The sequence below is a fragment of the Zootoca vivipara genome, chromosome Z2 (genome assembly GCF_965207765.1).
Source record: "Zootoca vivipara chromosome Z2, rZooViv2.hap1.1, whole genome shotgun sequence".
Lineage (NCBI taxonomy): Eukaryota > Metazoa > Chordata > Lepidosauria > Squamata > Lacertidae > Zootoca > Zootoca vivipara.
Genome location: NC_142585.1, coordinates 41,953,861 through 41,978,710, shown reverse-complemented (window position 1 = coordinate 41,978,710; position 24,850 = coordinate 41,953,861). Strand labels below are relative to the sequence as shown.

The following is a 24,850-nucleotide window of genomic DNA, read 5'->3' as shown; positions in this document are numbered from 1 at the left end:
GACCAACCCCTTTACTGCCCCTGCTTGCCCCCTTCCTTGAGGGTCTCTGCCTGGCTGCAATGTGTCATCAAACTCTTACCATGCCTCTTGCTTGTCTGGGTGGCAGGTAGAGAGGGGTGAATGTAGAAACTAGCCTGCTGTGCAAAGTGAAAGTTTGAATCCATTGCCCTGTCCACTTTTTCCCTCTGGCTCTGCCCTCCACTGGCTCTGCCCTCCTACAAAGTTGCCCAGAAGGAATGCCTTCCTTGGGGTGAAAACATTTCCACAACATGTAACCAAATGGGTACAGCAGATGGTTTCAGGCAGGTGTTGGAAGGCAACAGCCAGCTTTCCTTTTAAATCTGTCTTGACGAAAGAGGCAGCACTTGAAATAGTGCAAAAATGGCACCTGCCGCCTCTACGGATATTTCATATTAGCACCTCCTACTCACTAAACTGTTGGAGAGGCTGTGGAATAACACATGCAGTGGGTGCGTGGGAAATTGGCTTGGTTCTGGGAGGTAGTATTTGTCCAAAATAAAAGCCATTACTGGACAAAATGCCTCTAAATTTCCAGAGGTGGTGCTTCCCAATCTTTTCATGACAAGTGATATTCACTTACAGCTGTAATGTCTGGACCAGGCATCCCCAAACTTCAGCCCTCCAGATGTTTTGGACTACAATTCCCACCATCCCTGATCACTGGTCCTCTTAGCTAGGGATCGTGGCAGTTGTAGGCCAAAACATCTGGAGGGCCGCAGTTTGGGGATGCCTGGTCTAGACTCTAGCAAGTGCTTCTCTACTAGTGGTCAGGCTTGTAATAGCAAAATACTTAAAAGGGTGTTTCTCCGACAAATCGGTACAATGATGTATGGCAAATAGCACTTGTGGGGAAATTGAATAATAAAATAAAATTGACATGAGGCATGAAGCACAGAGAATCTTTCATTGGCACAGATTTGTTGTAAAAGCTAAAGGGACCCCTGACCGTTAGGTCCAGTAGCGGACGACTCTGGGGCTGCAGCACTCATCTTGCGTTATTGGCAGAGGGAGCTTCCAGGTCATGTGGCCAGCATAAGTAAGCCTCTTCTGGAGAACCAGAGCAGCGCACGGAAATGCTGTTTACATTCCCGCCGGAGTGGTACCTATTTATCTACTTGTACTTCGTGCTTTCGAACTGCTAGGTTGGCAGGAGCTGGGACCGAGCAAAGGGAGCTCACCCCATCGTGGGAACCACCGACCTTCTGATCGGCAAGCCCTAGGCTCTGTGGTTTAACCCACAGCGAAAACAAGAGGTATTTTATAACTTTAGAAAACTTTTGCTAGTGAGACGAGGTAGTTAAGAGTGTCAGACTAGGACATGGAGGATCAGGGTTTAAATTCCTACACAACCATGGAGCTCAGTGGGTGACCTTGTTGTGAGGATAAAATGGGGAGGAGAACTATGTATACCACCTTGAACTCTTGGAGGAAAGGTGGGATAAATAAGTGATAAATAAAATGTAATGAAATTTTAAAAAATACACTGTTTATCTCCGTATGTACAAATGGTTGACTGGGATAGGAACTTACTATGCTATTTGGATGCTATTCTGCATGCATCCCCTGAACACCATCTTCTTGGGTTAGGGTGTGATATTTTATTACTTGTGTGTACAATGTTGTTAAATGTCATAAAAAACTTAATGAACAAAATAAGAATGTATGTAAAAAGGAAAGAAAACATTTTTTCCCCATTCCTGACTGTGGCTTGATAGGCTACCAACAGTTCTCAACCAGGACAGCTCAGTCAGCAGACAATGAGACACTTAATTTCAGGGTTGTGGGTTCAAGTCCCACATTGGGCAAAATATTCATGCATTGCAGGGGGTTGGACTAGATGGCCCCTTGAGGACCCTTCGAACTACATTTCTATGATTCTATTTGCTTCTTCCAGAAGCCAGCCTGGCAGGTCTGATCTGGTGCAAATGGACCCAAAGCTTGGCAGGCAGGCTCACCTTAAGCACCCGCTCCAGGATACGCTGAATGGTTTTGCAGAGCTCATCTTTGTCTGGCGATTTCCCCACCTCCTGGTGAAGGAGCGTCTCAAAGGTGTAGACGGTATCGTCCATTTGCTGCAACACCCAAAAACAACAAGTAACCGTTTATTTAAAAGATATAAAACACTGAATCATGTTGCTTAGAAGACCGCTGGCTTTGGAATAACAGTTTTAAACCCTGGTTTGCTTGGGGCTCTGCCTCTACAGACCTCCTTGCTGAAGTGTCATTAACACTTGATGGAGAAGCACTATGACATTCTACAGGTGGTAGGATTTGATAGCTTAGCCGCAAAAAAACAAAAAAAACCCTTCTGAAATTAAAATAAGCGTCACAATCATGCTCTTAAACCTTTCAATTGTGTAATTTTATAGCATGCCTAAGTTCATTTGGATGACATTGTTGTTTTTGATTTGAATTATTAGATGGAAGAAAGAGAAACCAAACTGCACATAAACAAAAAAACTTAATTACAGGTAGCTAGCCGTGTTGGTCTGAGTCGAAACAAAATAAAAAAATTCTTTTAGTAGCACTTTAAAGACCAACTAAGTTTTTATTTTGGTATGAGCTTTCGTGTGCATGCACACTTCATCAGATACCTTTAAATATTATTAGTTACAGGTAGGTAGCCGTGTTGATCTGATGTAGCCAAAACAAAAAATAATTCCCCCCCCTTCCAGTAGCACCTTAGAGGTCTCTAAGGTGCTACTGGAAGGAAATTTTTTTATTTATTTTTTGTTTCAAAAAACTTAAAGAGAATGTATGGCTTGTAAAACATGTACAAATCATCCTGGCCACTAGAGGGCAGTGGTGGCAATTCCCTGCCCAAACAGGGTCACAGAGAAGACCTATTGCGCTAGGCTGAAAATTTCTTCAACAGCAAAGTAACCCAAATGGTGCTTTTACAACAAAGAAGCACACAAACATCACTGGAGGCCCTGTGATTAAATTAAGTAAAGGTTTAGCTCTCCTTGTTTAAAAACGGCAACGCTCTGGGACACCTAGTGAAGTTGGGTGGCAATAGTACTAAGGGCTACTTTCTCAACTCGGTTGATTCATCTGATGGGGGTGGGAGCTGAGTGAATCCCTCCCTTTTGGGGGCAATTGGGGTAAAAGGTTCAATGGGGGCGGGGAGATTCAGAACAATGGGCTCCATCCACTGCAAGTCCTACACAGTTTTGACATTAATGGGTCCACTTTGCGTGGAATGAAGGTTGGTGGTTCGAATCCCTGCAACGGGCTGAGCTCCCGTTGCTCTGTCCCTGCTCCTGCGATAGGTGCTGCATAATACTTGTTCCACACTCCAAATAAATCAGTCTTATAGTGTGGCGGCACCTATTGTACACTCCCTGCCTATTGATATTAGGCCTTTGCTATATTCTTTTTGGGACACGGGTGGCGCTGTGGTCTAAACCACAGAGCCTAGGGCTTGCTGATCGGAAGGTTGGCAGTTCAAATCCCCACAACGGGGTGAGCTCCTTTTGCTTGGTCCCAGCTCCTGCCCACCTAGCAGTTCGAAAGCATGTCAAAGCACAAGTAGATAAATAGGTACTGCTCCAGCGGGAAGGTAAACGGCGTTTCTGTGTGCTGCTCTGGTTCGCCAGAAGCGGCTTTGTCATGCTGGCCACATGACCTGGAAGCTGTACGCCGGTTCCCTCGGCCAATAACGCGAGATGAGCACGCAACCCCAGAGTTGGTCACGACTGGACCTAATGGTCAGGGGTCCCTTTACCTTTACCTAACCTACTGAAAAAGGGATGCGGGTGGCGCTGTGGGTTAAACCACAGAGCCTAGACCAGAAGGTCGGCGGTTCGAATCCCCACAACGGGGTGAGCTCCTGTTGCTTGGTCCCAGCTCCTGCCAACCTAGCAGTTCGAAAGCACATCAAAATGCAAGTAGATAAATAGGTACCCCTCCAGCGGGAAGGTAAACGCCGTTTCCGTGTGCTGCTCTGGTTCGCCAGAAGTGGCTTTGTCATGCTGGCCACATGACCTGGAATCTGTACGCCAGCTCCCTCAGCCAATAACACAAGATGAGTGCCGCAACCCCAGAGTCAGTCACGACTGGACCTAATGGTCTGGGGTCCCTTTACCTTTAACCTACTGAAAATGATGAAGAACTGAAAAGTTGAAGAATCTGAGATGGAACAATCTTGTTTTCTGCTCCAGAGGGAAGGACCCAAACCAAATTATTCAAATCAGAGGAAAGAAGATTTCGACTAAACAGTAGGAAGAACTTTCTGATGGTAAGAGCTGTTCAAAAGTGGAATGGACTCCCCTCCATTAGAGGTTTTTCAACAGAGGTTGGATGACTATCTGTCATGGATTCTTGAGCTGTGATTCCTGCATTACAGGGGGTTGGACTAGATGACGCTTGGGGGTTCCTTCCAACTCTACAATTTTATGATTCTCAGTTAGTCCAGTTCATTAACAAGTATGGGGTGGGTACCAACATGGCTTCAAAGGAACAATTAAGAGCTTTCAGTGAGCTCACAATTGTTCCTTTGCTGGGGGGGGGGGAACCAAAAGCACCAGCACCAGGAGCAACAAGAGGCTGGCCTTCTAAAATGAAGGGGGGGGGGAGGCTCAATTATATCAGTGGTTTCTTCCTGCTTCTTAAGTAAGCTGCGGTGTCTTCTAAGAGGCTCAATAAATCATTGTGATGTCAGGGGATTCACTGCTGGGAAGTCACACCCACCAGCCAAATTTGGCCCACAAAGTATTGGGCAGGCATAGGCAAACTTGGCCCTCCAGATGTTTTGGGACTACAATTCCTATCATCCCTGACCACTGGTCCTGTTAGCTAGCGATCATGGGAGTTGTAGTCCCCAAAACATCTGGAGGGCCGGGTTTGCCTGTGCCTGCATTAGGGTATATGCGAGTCTGGCCCACTGGGTAGAAAGATTAAAAAGTTGCACACCACCCCCCTGACCATATGCAAATCTAGACAGTAACAGGAATGTGATGCTATTTTTGCATGCCTGCAAATACGTATTGAGTTCTCGAATGTAGTCTCACTCTACAAAGAGTCACATCCATTGCTCCACCCACTTTGATTGCCAGTCCCACCTACGGTACCACCAACACATAGCCTCTGGAATGTGACTCTTGGGGTGAAATAAATATGTCCTCCCCTTTGAATCCTGGGATCCAAAGAGCTGTTTGCAAGCTTGCCAGAGACCGTCAACGAGGCTGGCTTTTAGTCCAATGTCCAATCTGGCAAGGTAGTCCCTACCTGTCTCATCAGGATCTGGGCCCGCTGCTTAAACACAGAGGCGCTGGAGACGTCAAACCTCTGCTGCAGCCCTTCCAGCTTCAACTGGTCCATCTTCTCATAGCAGGGCTGCATCTTGACTGGGTGGAAAGCCAGCTGGGAAAGGTTCTCCATGTACTGGAGGAGCGGGGAAAGGAAAAATGTATTATTACTACTACTACTACTATTACTACTGATTACTACTGCTGCTAGAGGCTTCTGTCCCTGCTTACTCTGCTCACCAACACTAACCCCATTGCCACCCCCTTTCCCCCACCCACCCCCTCCCTTTACGCCTTACCCACCCCCTGGCCTATCCCCTCACAGCTTGCCCAAACTCCCCTTCCCCTCCTCTCACCTCTTCTCCCAGCTCACCGAAAGCCCCACCCCTTTTAAAGGAGGGTGAGGGGCTTCAGAGAGTGGTTTAGCAAACTGCTCTCTGAAGTGCCTCCCCCCACCTCCATTAAACAGTTCACCAGGGCCACCTGCGTCCCACACTGCTGCTCACTCACCTGCCTACCATACTGCAACAATGATGACAGCCTTACATTTTTATGTATATAGAAGGATTTGTATTATTCTGACTACCACAGCCACTTATTAGTGCTTTCCTCAAAAAAGTAACCCAAAGAGGCTTACAAATACTATATGAAACCAAATATAGCAAATGCAACCTTTAAAAGAATCCCACATCTATTCAAATACAGTCATACCTCGGTTTAAGTACGCTTCGGTTTGAGTACTTTCAGTTTAAGTACTCCACGGACCCGTCTGGAATGGATTAATCCACTTTCCGTTACTTCCAATGGGAAAGTTCGCTTCAGGTTAAGTACGCTTCAGTTTAAGTACTCCACGGACCCGTCTGGAATGGATTAATCCACTTTCCCTTACTTTCAATGGGAAAGTTCGCTTCAGGTTAAGTACGCTTCAGGTTGAGTACTCCGTGGACCCGTCTGGAATGGATTAATCCACTTTCCCTTACTTTCAATGGGAAAGTTCGCTTCAGGTTAAGTACAGACTTCCGGAACCAACTGTGTACTTAAACCGAGCTACCACTGTAGTTATTACAGATACTGTCCGACTAAAACAGGCTACAGGTACTTGAAACCCTTCAAATTAACGGCTTAAAGCTAGGGTAAAAAAGAAAATAACTAATTTCCAGGTCCTTTTGCTGAAGTCTGAGGAGCCTTATGCTGAAGGCCCTCCCCTACATCGCTTGCCCCAACCCTAAATTTCCTCTTTTGCCACCAAGACCTCTAGCTTACCTCCCCCATTTTCTCCATTCCCCCTTCGTTGAGGATGTTCATATTCATGTCGGTCACCTCCTTGAAGAAGACTTCCCGCACCTCGGCAAAGCCCTGGCTGGTGGGGATCATAAGCGCCTCCAGGATGGAAGGGATGTAAGGCTGGACGTGGTTCCGAACACAGACCTCTGCTTTGGAGAAGACTGTGGCTGGTTGAAAAAGCATCAGGGAGGTTAGAACTGCCTCCACAACCTTGCACCCCAGATCTGGACACCTGCACAGGCAGCTAGCGAACACCGTACGATCGATCATACAGATATCAACCAGAGTTGGAAAATGCATCTAAAAGTCATTTAGCCCATGGGTAGGCAAACTAAGGCCCGGGGGCTGGATAGGGCCCAATAGCCTTCTAAATCCAGAATCAGAGTGTTTTTACATGAGTAGAATGTGTCCTTTTATTTGTTGAATGGGTTATTTGTGGGGCATAGGAATTCGTTCATTTCCCCCCCCCCAAAAAAAATATAGTCCGGCCCACCACATGGTCTGAGGGACAGTGGACTGGCTCCCTGCTGAAAAAAGTTTACTGACCCCTGAATTCTAGCCCAATCCCTGATGTTGCAGAAAACCCACGGATAGGTGCTCTAAAACCATTAACCAAGGAGATGCTGCCACCTGTGGTTCTCCAAGGGTATAGCGTGCTCCACATTGGTGTGGCAGGAGTGGGTGGCAAGTGTGGTGGGAAGATTCAAGGACAACCAAAGAAGCATTTAAATATTCCAGGGTAGTATAGTGCAGCAGGGACCCAGGTGGTGCTGTGGGTTAAACCACTGAGCCTAGGGCTTGCTGATCAGAAGGTCAGCGGTTCGAATCCCTGTGACGGGGTGAGCTCCCGTTGCTCGGTCCCAGCTCCTGCCAACGTCAAAATGCAAGTAGATAAATAGGAACTGCTACAGCGGGAAGGTAAACGACGTTTCCGTGTGCTGCTCTGGTTCGCCAGAAGTGGCTTTGTCATGCTGGCCACATGACCTGGAAGCTATACGCCGGCTCCCTCGGCCAATAATGCTAGATGAGCGCGCAACCCCAGAGTCGGTCACGACTGGAACTAATGGTCAGGGGTCCCTTTACCTTTACCTAGTATAGTGCAGCAACTACTTTGTGCAGGGGATCCATCCCCGGCCACTGCGCATGTTAGCGGAGCATGCCTAAGCACCCCTGCCACCATTCTGCCCTCTTCCGGGATCAAAAGGACCTGTATGTTGATGATCATGTGCCAATTGGACATGCTAAAATGGTTTCCGACTGTGTAGTACAGTATCAAAAAATATTATTTTCATATGCACAATATGGATAAGTATCTTTTCAAAATGAGATCAAGAGCATCAAGTGACAATGAGGACAACCCTAATTGTGTTTTCCAATGTCTCAAAAAGAAAAAGAAAAAAACAACCTCTTGTGTGACACAAGGAAAAAAATATTCTTAAAGTGTAGCCCAGAGCAAAAGCTTTTGAGAACCACTAGTCTAACAGTTTGAAGATGTCTCAGGCTAAACCAGACAGCTGGTCCCTCTACCTCAGTATTGTCTACACTAATTGGCAGCAGCACTCCATGATTTCAAAACGAGGTCTCTTCCAACCCCCCCTGGAGATGCCAGGGATTGAACCAGGACATTCTGCGTGCAAAGCCAATGTTCTACAACCAAGCTACATCCCTTCCCTTCATAAGATGCTGCTATACACTGACTCAGGCTGTTGGTCCATTTAATTCAGTGTTGCCTACACTGGCTGGCACCTGCTGGGTTTCAGACTGGAGTCTTTCCCAGCCCTTACTGGACATGCCATTGGGGATTGAACTTTGGACCTCCTGCCTGAGAAGCAGGGGCTCTGCCCTGAGCCACGGCCCTTTCCACAAAGCAAAGGGTCTCTCTCCATCCCCTACCTCGGATTTTGCTGGCCAGGTGCTCCTTCGATTGGATGATCTGATCCATATCTGTGCGGATGGTGCTGGTCATCCCAGGCTTCTCAACCTCGCATTTAACCACAGCATCGTCATACTGGGCTTTTGTCTGGTCGTAGACCATCCTGTACACAGCGTCAGAGACCTAGGAAAAGATGGGGAAGGGTATTTTTGGGATAAGATGGCAGGGAGTCCATCCTTCTTTAGTGAGCCACCGAAAGAGAGACAACTCCTCCTCCTCCTCCAACCATCTAGCTGGGTTGCCCCAGCCACTCTGGGCAGCTTCCAACACATAATTAAACATCAAGCTTATTGCAGCAAGGGTAAGATATGCCCTGCAGCTCGCAACAGAACACGTCTACATGCGCAGGGGTGGGGGGGATTAGAATGACTTGTTCTATGGGAAAAAACCAAAAACAGAGAGAAAGTTAAAAGACTTTCACTCTGGGATTTGTATTTAGAATTGTTTGCAAAAGCCCACCAGGCTTTGTGGGAACCTATTCCCCCCCATTTCTTTCTCCTTCCCTCCCCCATCCGAACACCTACTACCTCTTTTTAAATTTGTACAAATAGTATTTACTTTAAGCGTATGATACTGCCCTACAAATTGCTGTGATCCCTTGCTGATCTTTCTCTGCCCCATTCTATTGATCATATCAATTTGTTCTTAAGGAAAAGCAAAAATAAAATGAGAAGCTGTTAAAAGTTGAGATAAAAAAATGTGCACTCGAGGAATCTAAATTCTGTGCCGCTTAATTGGAGCAGACCAGGCCACACAAATCTCTACCATTTGCATGGTTTTATACTCCTTTCCTTAGAACAGGAGCAGAAACCTGTGGCCCATCCATTGCTCTTGGACTCCAATTCTCATCTGCCCCAGCCAACATGGCTAATGGCCAGGGATGATGGGGACTGAAGTCAAGCAAGATATTGAGGGCCACAAGTCCTACATCCCTTCTGCAAAGCAACGCATATTTCCCCCACCGCTAGAATGAAAGGGAAAAAAACAGTGGCATAATAGCAGGTCCTGAAATGTCACCTAAACTCTCACGCTCTCATTATGAAAGGATTTTTATTTGCGTGCATAACAAAAAGAGAGAGGAGGGGGAAAAAACCAAAACCTTGCCAGCTATTATTAACAATAAGGCTGCATTGCAGAGAGTTGAACAAGACCCCCCGTAGTCCCCTCCAACTCTGATTCTGTGATCTATGACTATTCCATAAATTAAAATTTCAGTGTTAACAAACACTGCCCACAAGCCCTGCTCAGCTGCTCTGTTGCATTTTTTTAGCTGCACTTTCAAGGACATTTACACAAACTTTCATAAGGACTAGAAACTTGAATATAGATATAGACAGTGCTTTTTTCTGGAGACACTCAAGAGTACACAGTACTGGCATCTTTTTTTCTAGAATTATCCAATTATCGCCCTGTTTCAAATCTTCCATACTTGGGTAAGATAATTGAAAGAGCGGTTGCCGAACAGCTCGGTAGGTTTCTGGATGAAACATTGGCTTTAGATCCATTCCAGTCCGGCTTTCGTCCCGGCCACGGGACCGAGACAGCACTGGTCGCCCTAACAGATGACCTCCGTAAACAGCTGGATCAAGGCGGGTCGGGGCTGCTGATTCTTCTAGATCTGTCAGCCGCCTTCGACATGGTCGATTATGAGCTTTTAGACCACCGCCTTGCCGACGTGGGGATTCAGGGTACAGTCCAACAATGGCTGCGTTCCTTTATCTCAGGTCGGGGACAGAGGGTGGCGCTAGGGAGGGGGTTGTCACTGCGGCACTCCTTGGTGTGTGGAGTCCCGCAAGGTGCAATCCTTTCCCCAATGCTTTTTATTATCTTCATGCGCCCCCTTGCCCAGATTGTCCGGAGTTTTGGGCTGGGTTGTCATCAATATGCTGATGACACCCAGATTTATCTGTTGATGGATGACCGTCCTGCCTCGGCCCCGGACATATTGACCAAGTGCCTGGAAGCTGTTGCTGGATGGCTACGTGGGAGTCGGCTGAAGCTAAATCCTTCGAAGACAGAGGTCCTCTGGCTGGGTCGGGATGACATGGGGCGGGGGGGCCAACTTCCATCTTTCGCTGGGGCCCAATTAGTGTCAGCCCCTTCTGTCAAGAGCTTGGGGGTAACCTTGGATGCCTCCCTTTCCATGGAGGCACAGGTTGCAACCACAGCCAAGGTGGCATTTTTCCATCTCCGCCGCATTAAGCAGTTGGTCCCCTATCTCTCTCAACCTGATCTAGCCACAGTGATCCATGCGATGGTCACCTCTAGGCTTGATTATTGTAATTCGCTCTACGCGGGGCTGCCCTTGAAACTGACCCAGAAACTCCAGCGGGTGCAGAATGCCGCGGCGAGGCTCCTTACGGGGTCCCGGCTGCGGGGTCATATTCATCCAGTGCTTTACCAACTGCACTGGCTCCCGGTGGAGTACAGGATCAGGTTCAAGGTGCTGGTTTTGACCTTTAAAGCCTTATGCGGCTTAGGACCCTCGTACCTACGGGACCGCCTCTCCCGGTATGACCCACAGAGGACATTACGGTCCACAAATAATAACATATTGGAGATCCCGAGTCACAAGGTGGCTAGGCTGGCCTCGACCAGGACCAGGGCCTTCTCAGTACTGGCCCCGACCTGGTGGAACGCTCTGTCCCAGGAGACTAGGGCCCTGCGGGATTTGTCATCTTTTCGTAGGGCCTGCAAGACAGAGCTGTTTCGTTTGGCCTTCGGACTGACGCAGTCTGACCCCACGGTTACCCTCCCCTAAGGTTTTATTTATAATGGTTTTATCTTATTCGTAGATTTTTAATTTTAAAATTGAATTTTAACATTGTATTATTCTGTTGTTTTAACTGAAATGTTTCTTTTATATTTGTGTTGATATTATTTGTTGTTAGCCGCCCTGAGCCCGGTCTTGACTGGGAAGGGCGGGGTATAAATAAAAATTATTATTATTATTATTATTATTAGAAGAAAAGCACTGGACACACACGGACACACAACACACACATAGACAGGTACATGAAGAATGCTGAGATGTACAGGAAGATTAATTCTGAGCCCGATTATAAATTCCTGGGGCTTCTCCCGGCACAGAATCACATGGCACACCTGCAACCCTACATATAAATAAGGAATTATTAAGAAATTTGGAGCAGGTACATGCGAAAGGGGTCTTATTTCTTTTTTTTACTCTTCCACACAGGGCTCCGGTGTGCTGGAGGGAATGTCCTCATTATACTGCAGTGTTTGGAAGGCAGCCACCGGCAGCTGAGTATTTGTTTAAAAGGGAGTTTTCTGCCAATCTATTTTTAAAAATGCCTCACAAGGAAATATTTATCCTGGTTTTTCAAACAGTATATGTATTTTCTTCCCACCCGAGGTCTTTTGACATTCTGGGCCATAATTATCTTGCAGCTAAATGCGTGGTTTTTTTTTTTGTTTTTTTTTCCCGAATGCAGCCTGGAAATGGACAGGCCCACAAATGCATGGAGAAATTTCTGGCAGAGAAATCCTATTTCCCATTCATAAGGAAAGTAGGGAGACAGAGCTGGGGAACCTGTGGAGTTCCAGATGTGGCAGGGGTCCAATTTTTGCATGCTCCAGCCAGTCCAATAGTCAGGGATGATGGGAGTTGTAGTTCAACAACATTCAGAGAGCCAGAGGCTCCCACATTCCTGGAGCAACATTGGGACATAGGAAGCTGCCTTATACAAAGTCAGCAAATACTGACCTAGCTCTGCATTGTCTACACTGATTGATAGTGGCTATCCAGAGTTTGAAGCAGGGAGTGTCTCTCAACCCTACCTGGTGATGCCAGGGATCGAACGTGGGACCTTGCAGCAGAGAGTTCCATACGTTTACATATTACAGAGTGGGACCTGGTGCATCCTCAGTGCACACTCACCTGGATCCAAACTCTGTGTCTCTCTTGGATTTTGCCCTTCAGGCGGGGCCCAATCATGTTCTTCAGCTCAGGAAGAAGTTCCTCCATCACTAAGTTGCTCAAGACCTGGGTTGGGTATAAAGGTAAGGAAAGGTTGGTTCAATTTCTTGTATTGCTTCCCACAATGAAAAGCCCTGAAACAATTCACAATGAGACTAAGATACAATAAAACCAATCCATAAAACATAGTTGGGTTAATAACATCCACTGATCACACACTGGGAGGTAGAAACAAAGGAAGCTGGCTTAAACTGGGCGAGATTGTTGGTTCATTTAACCCAGTACTGTCTGCACTATCTGGCAGTGAATCTTCAGGTGGAGCTGGGAGAGACTCCTGTCTGAAATCGTGGAGAGCATCTGCCAGTCAAAGTGCTGTAGACAATACTGAGCAGGAAGGACCACTGTTCTGACTCAATATAAGGCTGCTTCCGATGTTCTTATGACCTCAGCTTGTCAAGCACACCTAATAATTAATTTCCTGGGCTGCTCCCTCAAAGACTCACCTGTGCTTCATTGCCACAAAGCATGTCCCATGTGCCATACTGGTCCTTAGACTGGCGGTACATGCGGACGGCATCAGTGAAAGCAGGAGCTTCCACCTTGTTGTCCTCAGAAATACCTGGAAGAGAAAAGGCGAAGGTGCTTTTATTTTTAGGGAGGCATGTGTCAACTCTGTGTCTCTTAGAGCAGTGAGCAGTCTTCTTCAACCATGGGTTCCCAGATGTTGTTGGATTACAACTCCCATCATCCCCTGCCATATGCCATTTGATTACAAGTCCCATTGTCCCCAGCCTGGTCAAGGGAAGTAATAGTACCACACCTAGAATACTGTGTCCAGTTGTGAGCACCACGGTTTAAGGACATTGTCAAGCTGGAATGTGTGCAGAGGAGGACAAGCAAGATAATCAAGGGTCTGGAAACCAAGCCTTATGAACAACAATTGATGGAATTGTCCCATGGAAGATGGAGCAAGCTTGTTTTCTCCTGCTCTGGAGGCTAGTACATGAACCAACAGCTTCAAGTAACAAGAAAGGAGATTCCAATAGAACATCAGGAAGAACTTTCCCACACTAAGAGCTGTTTGACAGTGGAAGAGACTCCTATGAGAAGTGGTGGACACTCCTTCCTTGGGTTTTTTTAAACAACAACAACAACTTTATAATTTGTACCCCGCCAATCTAACTGGGTTGCCCCAGTCCTTCCAATATATGAGCAGAGGTTGGATGGCCATCTGTCACAGATGCTTTAGTTGAGATTCCTCCATTGCAGTGGGTTGGACTAGATGGCCCTCAGGGACCCTTCCAATTCTACAATTCTATGATGGAGTTGGACTACAACTCCCATCATCCCTAGCTCAACGCTCAGGGATGATGGTAGCTGCAGTCCAACACCTGCGGAAACAAGGTTGAAAAACTGCAACCTACAGCAGTCAGGGTCAATCAAAATGATCCTATCCAGTAGGAGAGGCTACCCCAGCCTCCTTGACAGGACAGAAAGAGCAAACAAAGCCCTCTGCCCCAATGCCATATAGACAAATCCTCCATAAAACAAAACAATAACACAGCCTTGCAAACTGGACCCCCTGAGATCCAGTTGCTGGGAATCACAAGAGGGGAGAGTGCTGTGGTGCTCAGATCATAGGCATGTAAAGAGAGGGTCCCAGGTTCAATCCTTGCTGTCTCCAAGCAGGGTTGGGAGAGAGTCCTGTCTGGAACCCTAAAGAGTCACTGCTGGTCAGTGCAAACAATGATAATTTTGATGGACCAATAGCCTAGTTCTGTAGAAGGCAGCTTCCTACATTTCCTAACAAGCCCAACCAGCTGAGGGAAAGGGAGAAGGGTTAAAAAGAAGGAAGAGTTAAACAGGCACGGCTGGGCTGCGCCTGGGCCAGTGTCAGAGTTACAATCACAGCGCTCTGGAAATTTACGTAACATCCACAAAAGAGGAATCCTGTCTGGAAAGGCAAAGATGGAGGAAGGTCTTCAAAAGGGAAATTGCCACATTTTGGCACGGGGGGGGGAGGGGAGGAGAGGGAAGAGAAAGTGACTAAAAATAATGTGACAGGGGATGAATCACAGTCAGCACATGATTTCTGAAAATCTTTTAACACAAGCAACACCCCCGTAAGGGGGTTGGAGAAAGGGGTGCGTTGCAGCTTCCCAAGATTCCTCTGTGTGTGATTCATTGCTGGGGAAGGGGTAGGCTGGAAGCTTGGGAGCACTTCTCCACAGTCTCTCCTCCCCACCCCCACAAACCTTTCGGGGTAGACAGCTTTCAAATATGGGTGGAATGAGAAGAGTTAAGCCAAGAGGTGGTTAGATCTGGCAAGGTCTGGACTAAGGTTTCAGCAACAAGAATTACAGCCTGGGCACACACTCCACTCTGAAATGGGAGATGGAAAGAATAGGTGTAAAAGGAAAAAAGAAAAAGCAAGAGTTGGCATTCTTTTAATGACCCTCCGAGTCTGGAGTTGGCAGGGACAAACCGTAGAGGGACGGAGGAAAGGGAAGCAGGCAGAGAGCTCTCTCTCTCTCCTTTGAGAAAGGGTAGTCTTAACTCTGTCTTGCCCTTGGTTTCTTTGCAAGGCTCTGAGAGAGGAGGAAACAACAGGGACGGTGGATTAAGAACAACAACAACAAAAGGGGCTGTTTCAACACTGGTGGAAGAAGAATCCCGGATGCCTGGTGCATCACAAGAGCATATTTTCTCTCGTCCTTGGGGAAGGCAAGGAGCTACGCAGAATGTGCCCATGACTCTCTCCTGCCCCCGTTACAAATACTATTTCCTACCCAGGAGGATTCAGAGACACCAGATGTTGCAGCCAACATGCGCACATGCTTGAGATCTTATGGAAAGGCTTCACTTCCTCTACCACCACCGCCACCCTGCATCTCTAGATCCAGCACCACCATCTCCTTAGGAAAATAGGAACCTGCCATATATTCACTGTATCAGTGGTCCATCTAGCTCAGTACTGTCTATAATGACTGGCCATGACTCTCCAAGGCTTCCAGGGACGGGGCGTTCCCAGCCCTTCCTGGAGATGTTGGGAGATTGAACCTGGGATCGTCTGTGTGCAAAGAGATGCCCAGCCATTGAGCTACAGTCTTCCTCCTAACCATAAACTAAGATTCTAGTCCTCATAATTCAGACAGAAACAGGAACACGGGGACCTGCCTTATGCTGGGTCAGAGCATTGGTCCATCTTGCTCAGTACTGTCTACACCAACTGGCAGCAGCTCTCTAGGACTTTCAGACAGGGGTCACTTGGAGATGCCACTGGGGATTGAACCTGGGGCCTTTTGCATGCAACACTGAGCTGCAGCCGTTCCCCTTCAGATAGGCTTGGGAAATAAATGCAGCCATGGATGGAGGCAGGAGGAGGATGGGTGGAGGAAAGAATGAACCTCAGGACATTTCTCTGGCTCCATTTTGGCATATGGGGGTGCAGGGCTGCTGATTATGGATGGCTTCCAAAAGCCAGCATGACCATTTCCCAGGCATGTGACAGAACACACACACACACACACACACACACACACACAGAGCACGTATATGGCTGGCTGCCCATCATCCTTCTTGAAAGATTCTGGAAGGTGAGATGATCCAGTCCCACGCCACTGCAGTCCTGCCTGGGGATGACTAGCAATTTTTTATTGCCCAGCAAGACGAGGAGATTTTTGAAGTCACCATTGCCTGAACTATGGTCAAGGTTGTTACTGCTGCTCAGCAGGGCTGGCAGCTCCTGAAGGTTACAACATGAAGCAGGCCTGATTTTAGAGCAGGTGTTGTTAGGCTCCAGCTCACATCAGCCGCAGACCCAGATTTTGAAGTTCAAAACTTCTGGAGCACAGCAAGTTAGCAGAGGGCTCCAATAAGTACCGTGTTTCCCCCTTTTTAAGACGTAGTCATAATATAAGACGTAGCAGGATTTTCAAGCATTTGAGAAATATAAGCCACACCCCGAAAATAAGCCATACCTAAGACGGCCCTGGATAGAGCTCCTGAGGGTGGCCAGCCTCGCTATCGCCACCTCCGCTACTGCTGCCACCCCGCACGCTCTTCGTCCCCCTGTTGTTGTTTTAGTTAGTTTCTCCCCGCTGCAGCGTCTCCCGGGTCCCACATGCTGAAGCGCGGGCAGATAAAGGTTCGCTCCGCATAGGATCGGCCTGCCGCGGCTGCAGACCGGAGCACCGAGCCAGCGGCCTAGCCTCTTTCTCTTTTTTTGCCCAGCTGAGGAGGCCTGCAGCCCCGCCGCCGGAATCGGCGGCTGCAGGGCGGAGCGCTCCGCAGCGCCCAGCGCTGGGAGAGCCTTGCAGCGGGCGGAGCGCCGAGCCAACAGCCTGGCCTCTTCCTGCGCCAGCCGCGGTGGTCTGCCGCCCCGCCGTCAGCACCATGCAGAGCACCCAGCAGCACCCCGAGCCCTCGGCCCGGCCCGGCCAAGGAGGCCTTAAGGTACCATAAAAACATAATTAAAAAATTAAGACATCCCCTGAAAATAAGACACCGTGTGTTTTTTTGATGAAAAAATGTTATAAGACGGTGTCTTAAAAAAGGGGAAACACGGGTACCACCCCACGTGCCTGTTGAGGTGGCACAGTCCATGTGGGTCTATCCCCCATGTGATGCAGGGGTGCAGAACATTTCCTAGGCAACTTTCTGAGTGGCGGGGCCAGAGACATTATGAAAGCAGATTTTACCTTTGAGCTGCAGGCTATGCACACCCCTCCCTCTGCCCTCTGCCCAGGCATGCAGGAGGCGCGATCAGAGTTCAAGCACACATTCCAGCCAGGCAAAAACTCATTAGGAAGGTGCAAAGCAGACCTGGTGAAGGTCTGAGGGCTGGGTGGAGAGGCCAGGACAAGGACAGGTGTGTGTGTGGTAGGTTTTCATAAAGAGGAATAAATAAATACATACATACAAGCATAGAAGGCCAACCTTGCAATCTCTCTCGCACACATGACCTTGTCCCATGGGTCAGTTGCACAACATGCAGCCTAACGACGACTCCTTCATTTAAGGAGGTGGCGCTGAGCCATCTGAGCCCAGCAATAAATTAAACCTTGACTGCAAAGGACATAAACTTAAAATAACAAAACAGCACATGTATTGGGAGTGAACTCTCAAAACGTTGCAGCTTGAAAGAAAGCAGGGAGGAAAGGGAAGGAGGGGGAAAGGACAGGGTGGTTTATCGTAAGCAGCACCGTGGAAGGATCTGCCCAGCTCAGGGTGGGAAAAGGAATTTCAGAGGGAAGTCCTCCCCAAGGGAGTGGGGAGGGGTGATGGATGGCTTTCTAGCCTGGCATTCTAATGCTCTCCCACCCGCACAACGCATTCCACGTAGGCCAGGCAGCAGGAAACCTGCCAAGAGCGAAAAGGAGAGGACAGGATGGGCGGGGATCACCGCATCGAAAATACCACTCTCTGCCAGCAAAGCCTCACCCTGCGCAGGGCAGGGCTGAAAGCCCACAGAGCCATGCAGGAGGAGGAAAAAGAGAGTGGAGGTGGTGCTTGACCCTGCCAGAACCTGCCAAAGCATGCCAAGGACCCACTATGGACAGAAGGTTTGCACAACTTTGCAGTAGGAAGCAAGAAAAGGGTGGGGGGGAGCATAGCTAACAGCGGTTTGGGCCCTAGCAGGTGCTGGGAAGCTCACCTTAATTGGACCTTGGGGAAGGCATTAAGTTGTCCCCAGGTGGGAAAAAAGGCCCACAGCTCCTGCAGATTCTCAGAATCAATCAATCAATATTTGCATGCCCATTCAAAGGAAAGTGAGTGCGAGGCTTGCCTCAGAGAAAAGCTATCCAACAGATCTGCATATTCAAGTGCAAGCACACACAAACACCATATAAATGATCCTTATTTCTTGCACAAGTATCCCTCCTCTCCCCCTCCTCCAAGGTTGGCACTAAAGGAGAGTGAAAGGTAAACTGTGCCCTAGGGCTCACAGGAGTTGTATTCCAAACCATCCGGAGGGCACCAAGCCGGCAAAGGCTGCCCTTGTGATTTGATCCAGAGGTCGGTCAGTCTGCAACTCCTGTCAGCCACAGCCAATTCAGCCATGGTCATGGACGATGGGAGTTGTAGTACAACAACATCGGGAAGATGTAGGAATATTTGTGTTGAGAATCCCTTAAACAGAAAATCTCCAGACAACGGGCATCAGTGGAAATGACACTGATGGACATTGGAAGGCAGGGTGAGGAAACCACCAGAGGGGCAGCAGATCCTGATGTTGATCTTTCCTCTCCCCTTGTTCCTGATGCAGATCTTCCATCCCTACTTTTCCCCTGCCGGGGAGTGGGACACTATTTAGAGGTCCGCCTCAGGTCCCAAAATGTATTGGGCCAGCCCTGCGGGTAGGTAAAGCCAGTAACTTAAATGCCCAACCAGTGAAATCTCTGCACTGGCTTGTCTTTACACCAGCCTGTGCTAACCTGCACTTCAGAGGTTTTGGACTGCAACTCCCATAATCCTTGGGCACAGGCCATTTTGGCCGGGGCTGATGGGAGCTGGAGCCTAACAACATCTGCTCTAGAATCATGCCTGCTTCATTCTGTCACCATCAGGAGCCCACACTGCCAGCCCTACCAACAAACAGCAGCAGCAACCTTGACCACAGTAGTTCCGGCAATGGTGACTTCAAGGTTGGATTGTTGCAATGCACTCTATGATCTGGAAGGTGCAGTTAGTACAGAATGCTGCAACACAAATGCTGACAGGAGTGAGGCCCTGTCTGCACATAACACATCTGCTCAGAGAGTTGCAGTGGTCGCCTATCTGCTGTTGGACTAAGTTCAAGGTGCTACTATTATTAATGCCTTTAACAGCTTGGGATTGATTTACTTGCAGGATCGCCTTACCACTTGGCTGCTTCAATCTGCAGATCCAGCACTGTGATAGGTGCTGCATAATACTTGTTCCACACTCCAAATAAATCAGTCTTATAGTGTGGCAGCACCTATTGTACACTCCCTGCCTATTAATATTAGGCCTTTGCTATATTCTTTTTGGGACACGGGTGGCGCTGTGGTCTAAACCACAGAGCCTAGGGCTTGCTGATCGGAAGGTTGGCAGTTCGAATCCCCGCAATGGGGTGAGCTCCTGTTGCTTGGTCCCAGCTCCTGCCCACCTAGCAGTTCGAAAGCACGTCAAAGTGCAAGTAGATAAATAGGTACCACTCCAGCGGGAAGGTAAACGGCGTTTCTGTGTGCTGCTCTGGTTCGCCAGAAGCGGCTTTGTCATGCTGGCCACATGACCCGGAAGCTGTCTGCAGACAAATGCCAGCTCCCTCGGCCTATAGAGCGAGATGAGTGTGCAACCCCAGAGTCGTCCGTGACTTGACTGAATGGTCAGAGGTACCTTTATCTTTACCTATATTCTTTTTGGCACTTGCTAAAAATATCTTTGTTTAGACAAGGCTATCCAGACATGCAGAATTTGCTTGCATTTCATCTCTTTTCAGCCACTGTTGATTTTAGAGATCTTTTGCATCTTTTAAAATATCTTACTTTTACTAGTCTTTTTTTTAAAAAAATTGAGGATGTTTTGTTTTTATATTTTTTGTAAACCGCTTAGAGGTTTTTTTCAATCCAGCAACATACAGTCACAGGAAAAAGGTAGTGCACCCTCTTTGAATACTGTGGTTTTACATATGAAGACATAATAACAATAATCTATTCTATAGCAGGTCTTAAAATCAGGTAAATACAACCTGGCATATTACACTGTATCATTATTTATTTAACAGAAATAAAGCCGAAATGGAAAAGCCATGTGTGACAAACTCAGTACACCTTATGATTCAATATCTTGTAGAACCACCTTCAGCAGCAATAACATGAAGTAATTGTTTTCTGTAGGACTTTATCCATCTCTCACATTGTTGTGGAGGAATTTTGGCCCATTCTTCTTTACAACGTTGCTTCGGTTCATTGAGGTTTTCTGGCATTTATTTATGCACAGGTCTCTTAAGGTCACGGGCAGCATTTCAATTGGGTTGACGTCTGGATTTTGACTGGGCCATTGCAACACTTTGGTTCTGTTCTTTTCTACTTTTTTCTCGCTACAGAACCATCTAGATTAGAAAAAGAGTTGATTCAACCATCTCTCTCTAAAATGTATAAACTTCTGTTGTAGATTTGCTGGTGTGCTTGGGATCCTTGTCCTGTGGATGACCTGATTTCAGTCAAGCTTCAGCTGTTGGGCAGATGGTTACACATTTGACTGTAGGATACTTTGGTATACTGAGGAGTTCATGGTAGACTCAATGACTGCAAGGTTCCCAGGTCCTGTGGCTGCAAAACAAGCCCAAATAATCACCCCTCCACCATGCTTGACAGTTGGTATGAGGTGCTGTGTTTGGTTTCTGCTAAACATGGCGCTGTGCAATATAGCCAAACATCTCCACTTTGGTCTCTTCTGTTCAAAGGACATTGTTCCAGAAGTCTTGTGGTTTGTTATTATGCAACTTTGCAAACCAAAGCCATGCTGCCATATTATTTTTAGAGAGATGAGACTTTCTCCTGGAAACCCTTCCAAACAAACCATACTTGTTCTGTCTTTTTCTAATTGCACTGTCATGAACTTTAACATTTAACATGCTAACTGAGGCCTGTATAGCCCGAGATGTAACTCTTGGGTTTTTTGCAATTTCTCTGAGCATTGCAGGGTCTGACCTTGAGGTGAATTTGCTGCGACGTCCACTCCTGAAAAGATTGGCAGCTGTCTTTAATATTTTCCAATTTTGAATAATCTTTCTCATTGTAGAATGATGGACTTAAAACTGGTGGCCTTAGAACTCTTCCCAGTTCCATTGGCGGCAGCAATTGCTTCCCTAAGAGCATTGTGTCATCTTTGCTTTTATAGAGGTGGGCACACTTGCTGATGATCAATCAATCAAGGGCATTTTATTAGCAGTCCTTGCCTGCTACTTAGCCTCTTAATTCGTATGGAAGCAGTAAGGGTGTACTTAGTTTTTCACACGTGATTTCTCCATCTTGCCTTTATTTCTGTTTAAAAAATCATGACACAGTGCAATATGTCATGTGTTGTTGTTCATCTGAGGTTGTGTTTTCCTAATTTCAAGACCTGCTAGGGAACAGATGATTGCTATTATGTCCTGATATGTAAAACCACAGAATTCAAAGAGGGTGCGCTTTCTTTTCCCCATGACTGTATATATGTTGTGAAATAAAATAAATAAGCAAAACTGCAACACTGCTGCTATTAACAAATTCACCACACACAGGTAAACAAATAATTCTGAGGCCGGATTACAAGAGAGGTGTTCCCAGTTGGCAAGTCTGAGCACTGCTCTTAGGGTTGCCAGACTCAATAGAGGAAAGGACTTCTGTGCCTTTAATTGCCCTGCTCTCTTTTGAGCCTGGAAACCTTAAAGAGAAACCAGCAGACCCTTTGTTTAATTTCCAAGCAAAGGGTCTGCTGGTTTCTCTCTAAGGTTTCCAGACTCAAAAGAGAGCAGGGCAATTAAAGGCACAGAAGTCCTGTCCTCTATTGAGTCTGGCAACCCTAACTGCTCTGCTCTCTTCCAAAGCATCTCTTTGGCTCAAGCTGTGGAGCTCAACAAACTGCAACTTGAGACCCAGCTGTGGAAAAGACACCTCATGTTGCTCACTCCCTATGCCTGGTCAGAATCCTATACTCACAACATCCAAAACGGTTCCCATAAAATAAAATAAAATAAAAAAGTTCACCAGACAAACTTTGTCATGGTTGGCAGAGAGTGACTCAAAGCTGATGAGAAGCAGGGACTGAAACTCACATGGTCTCTTTATAGCCATGCCAGTCCTTCAAGAAGCTTGCAGCAAGGGCCGTAGCTCAATGGTAGAGCATCTGCTTTGTATGCAGAAGGTCCCATGTTCAAACCCCAGAAGCACCAGATCTCACGAAACTCAAACCGCTCGCTACTCTACAATGCACCCAAATGTTTTGTTTCCTGGTAAACTCTGTTAGAAAACCACTGTTTTAACCTCTGCAGCAGTTACCTGCAGGCATTTGGATATTTTCCCACACTGTTTTTCTTTGAAAGTTGTATTATTATTATTATTATTATTATTATTATTATTATTATTATTATCACCCCTGTTTATATGAATTTTGAATTGTATTTGGGAGGAAAGGGGAAAAACTGGGCAGGGGCACTTATGTGAGAGAGGGGAGGAAGAAATAAGACAGGTTTATTTAAAATATAAACATGTTGTGAATATATATATATATATTCACACAGCACATAGGTCCGCTATGGAATTTGCGCCTGCCTGAGGTAGCAATGGCCACCATCTTGAACGCCTTTAAAAGCAAATTAGACAAATTTGTGGAGGATAAGGCTATCAATGACTACTGGGCATGATGGCGGCCATGCCCTGCCTCCAATGTTGGATACCTTTACACCTTTCCTTTGCTGGGGATCCTGAGTGAGGAGAGCATTGCTCCACTCAGATCCTGCTTTCAGGCTTCCAACTGGGGCATCTGGTTGGCCTCTGGGAGAACAGGATGCTGGACTAGATGGCCCTTTGGCCTCAGTCCATAAGAAAGAAACACACACACACACACACACACACACACACACACTTTCCCACAATGCTCTTCCATACTTCTTCCTTTCTTGCCTCTGCTGGAATAAAAAAGTTGAAACTGCAAGAAAGAAGATCTTGACTGAATATGTCAAGAGCAACTTCCTAGAGGTAAAAAGGCTGTTTAGGACTGCCTCTGAAGGTGGAGCACTCTCCTTTCCTAGAGGAGGCTAAGTAGAAGATACATGCCCATTAATTAGTCAGTCATGCTGCAGTTGACAAAGTCCTACTATGTCCAGAGTGATGGAAAAGGATATCTGCACTGGGTGCCAATCTGTTACCAGGCCAAGTTCAAGGTGTTCCTGTTGGTATTTAAAGCACGCAATGGCTTGGGACAAGTTTACTTGCCCCATATGAGCCCACTTGACTGCTTCAGTCCATGGAACTATTACAGGTGCCACATTAATACTTGTGGCCCCTTACACTTTGGAGCTCCCTGCCTATTGACATTAGGCAGGCACCTTCACTGTACACTGTTTGGAGAACACTTAAAACGGGTTTTTTCTTCAGGGAAGCCAATCCAGACGCAGAAATGTTAATGAGTTTGAATCTCTTCTCCTGTTAATTTTAATTATTGTTAGTTGTGTTGTGTTTTGTTTTTATTTGTTGTTGTTTAGTCGTTTAGTCGTGTCCGACTCTTCGTGACCCCATGGACCATTATTTATTAAATCTGTATTTATATTTCTTGTAAGCTGCTTAGAGATTTTACTACAGTCAAATGTCAAACAAATGTTGTTAAACTAATAAATAAACATCAGGGAACCTGCATAAAGAGATTCAGGAAGCACCTTCTGTTTCAACCTTTAAACGCTTGCTGAAATCTTTTCTATGCCCATATTTCATTAGTTCTGGAAGCGGCATGTACATCATATGCAGGCTCAAACATACAATGTCAATTGAAACCATGGGGGAAATGGAATAGGCTTTTTGTATGAATGCAGCCTCTGCTGCCCACCAAGAGGCTAAACCGGCAGTCTCTGGCTGACTTACCATTGTTGCAGTGGCGCACACAGTCCTGGAAAACGGCTCGCCACTTCTCATGCTCCTTCCCAGTCATCACGCAGAAGTAGTAGTGCCGGGCGTAAGGGTGCCATAGGATGAGAGGGAACTCTGTGGGGCATTTGAAGACAGAGGTGTTGCCCGATTTGGGTGCAGAACCTGGGGGACAAAAAAGATATGAAGAGGGAGAGACAGATGTGACAGTGGCACAGCTAGGAAGAAACCAGCGCCCCTATTTTCAAAGCCTGGCACACATCATGCAATTTATTCCTGACTGGAAAAACACACACAGCCAGAGAGGCCAGCAGACGAGGGCATTTGCGCTCATGTGCTTCTTGTGGGATTCACACAGCAGGCATCTGGCTAGTCGGTTGAGAGTACAGGATGATGGACTTGATAGGAAGATCTCTGTTGCTACTTTGCATCATTCCCCATGCTGAATCTTGCCTCCCTCCCAAATGGGTAATTCAGTCACTTCCTAAACACAAGGAATATCTGGCCTCAAAGAAGACTGCCCATTGCACCTTTGCACATTGCCACTCCCTGCCAGGAAGCCAGGGCACAGCAGAAACACACAGAGAAGTGGAGTCATCAGGGGCTGGGGAAAGCACATTGTTCTCTCCAGTCATGCCTGATACACAGAGTGTGCAAATTCCCTGCTCATGCAGACAGGTAGCAACTAGCAAGAACTACCTTAACTTTCAGGAGAGCTAACCCATCACATGCCCATGTATTCCCTCTGTGGGGCAGCACTACTTAGATTGGAGATTCATTCAGATCACACAGAGAATTGGGTCCCTCTCAGTGCTAGCAATGACAAAACCTAGAC

At 47.0% G+C, this 24,850-nt stretch overlaps 1 protein-coding gene across 1 annotated transcript in view; it reads right to left on the bottom strand.

Moving 5' to 3' along the window:
* Positions 1–24,850, bottom strand: part of NIBAN2 (niban apoptosis regulator 2) — a 95,523-nt gene that overhangs the window by 7,813 nt on the left and 62,860 nt on the right. The window contains exons 5-11 of the mRNA XM_060270145.2: positions 24,013–24,180; positions 12,931–13,046; positions 12,389–12,493; positions 8,448–8,610; positions 6,534–6,721; positions 5,251–5,406; positions 1,977–2,093 (exon numbers count right to left, since the gene is read on the bottom strand). Coding sequence (XP_060126128.1) covers positions 1,977–2,093; positions 5,251–5,406; positions 6,534–6,721; positions 8,448–8,610; positions 12,389–12,493; positions 12,931–13,046; positions 24,013–24,180 — 1,013 coding nt within the window. The remainder of the gene's footprint in view (positions 1–1,976; positions 2,094–5,250; positions 5,407–6,533; positions 6,722–8,447; positions 8,611–12,388; positions 12,494–12,930; positions 13,047–24,012; positions 24,181–24,850) is intronic.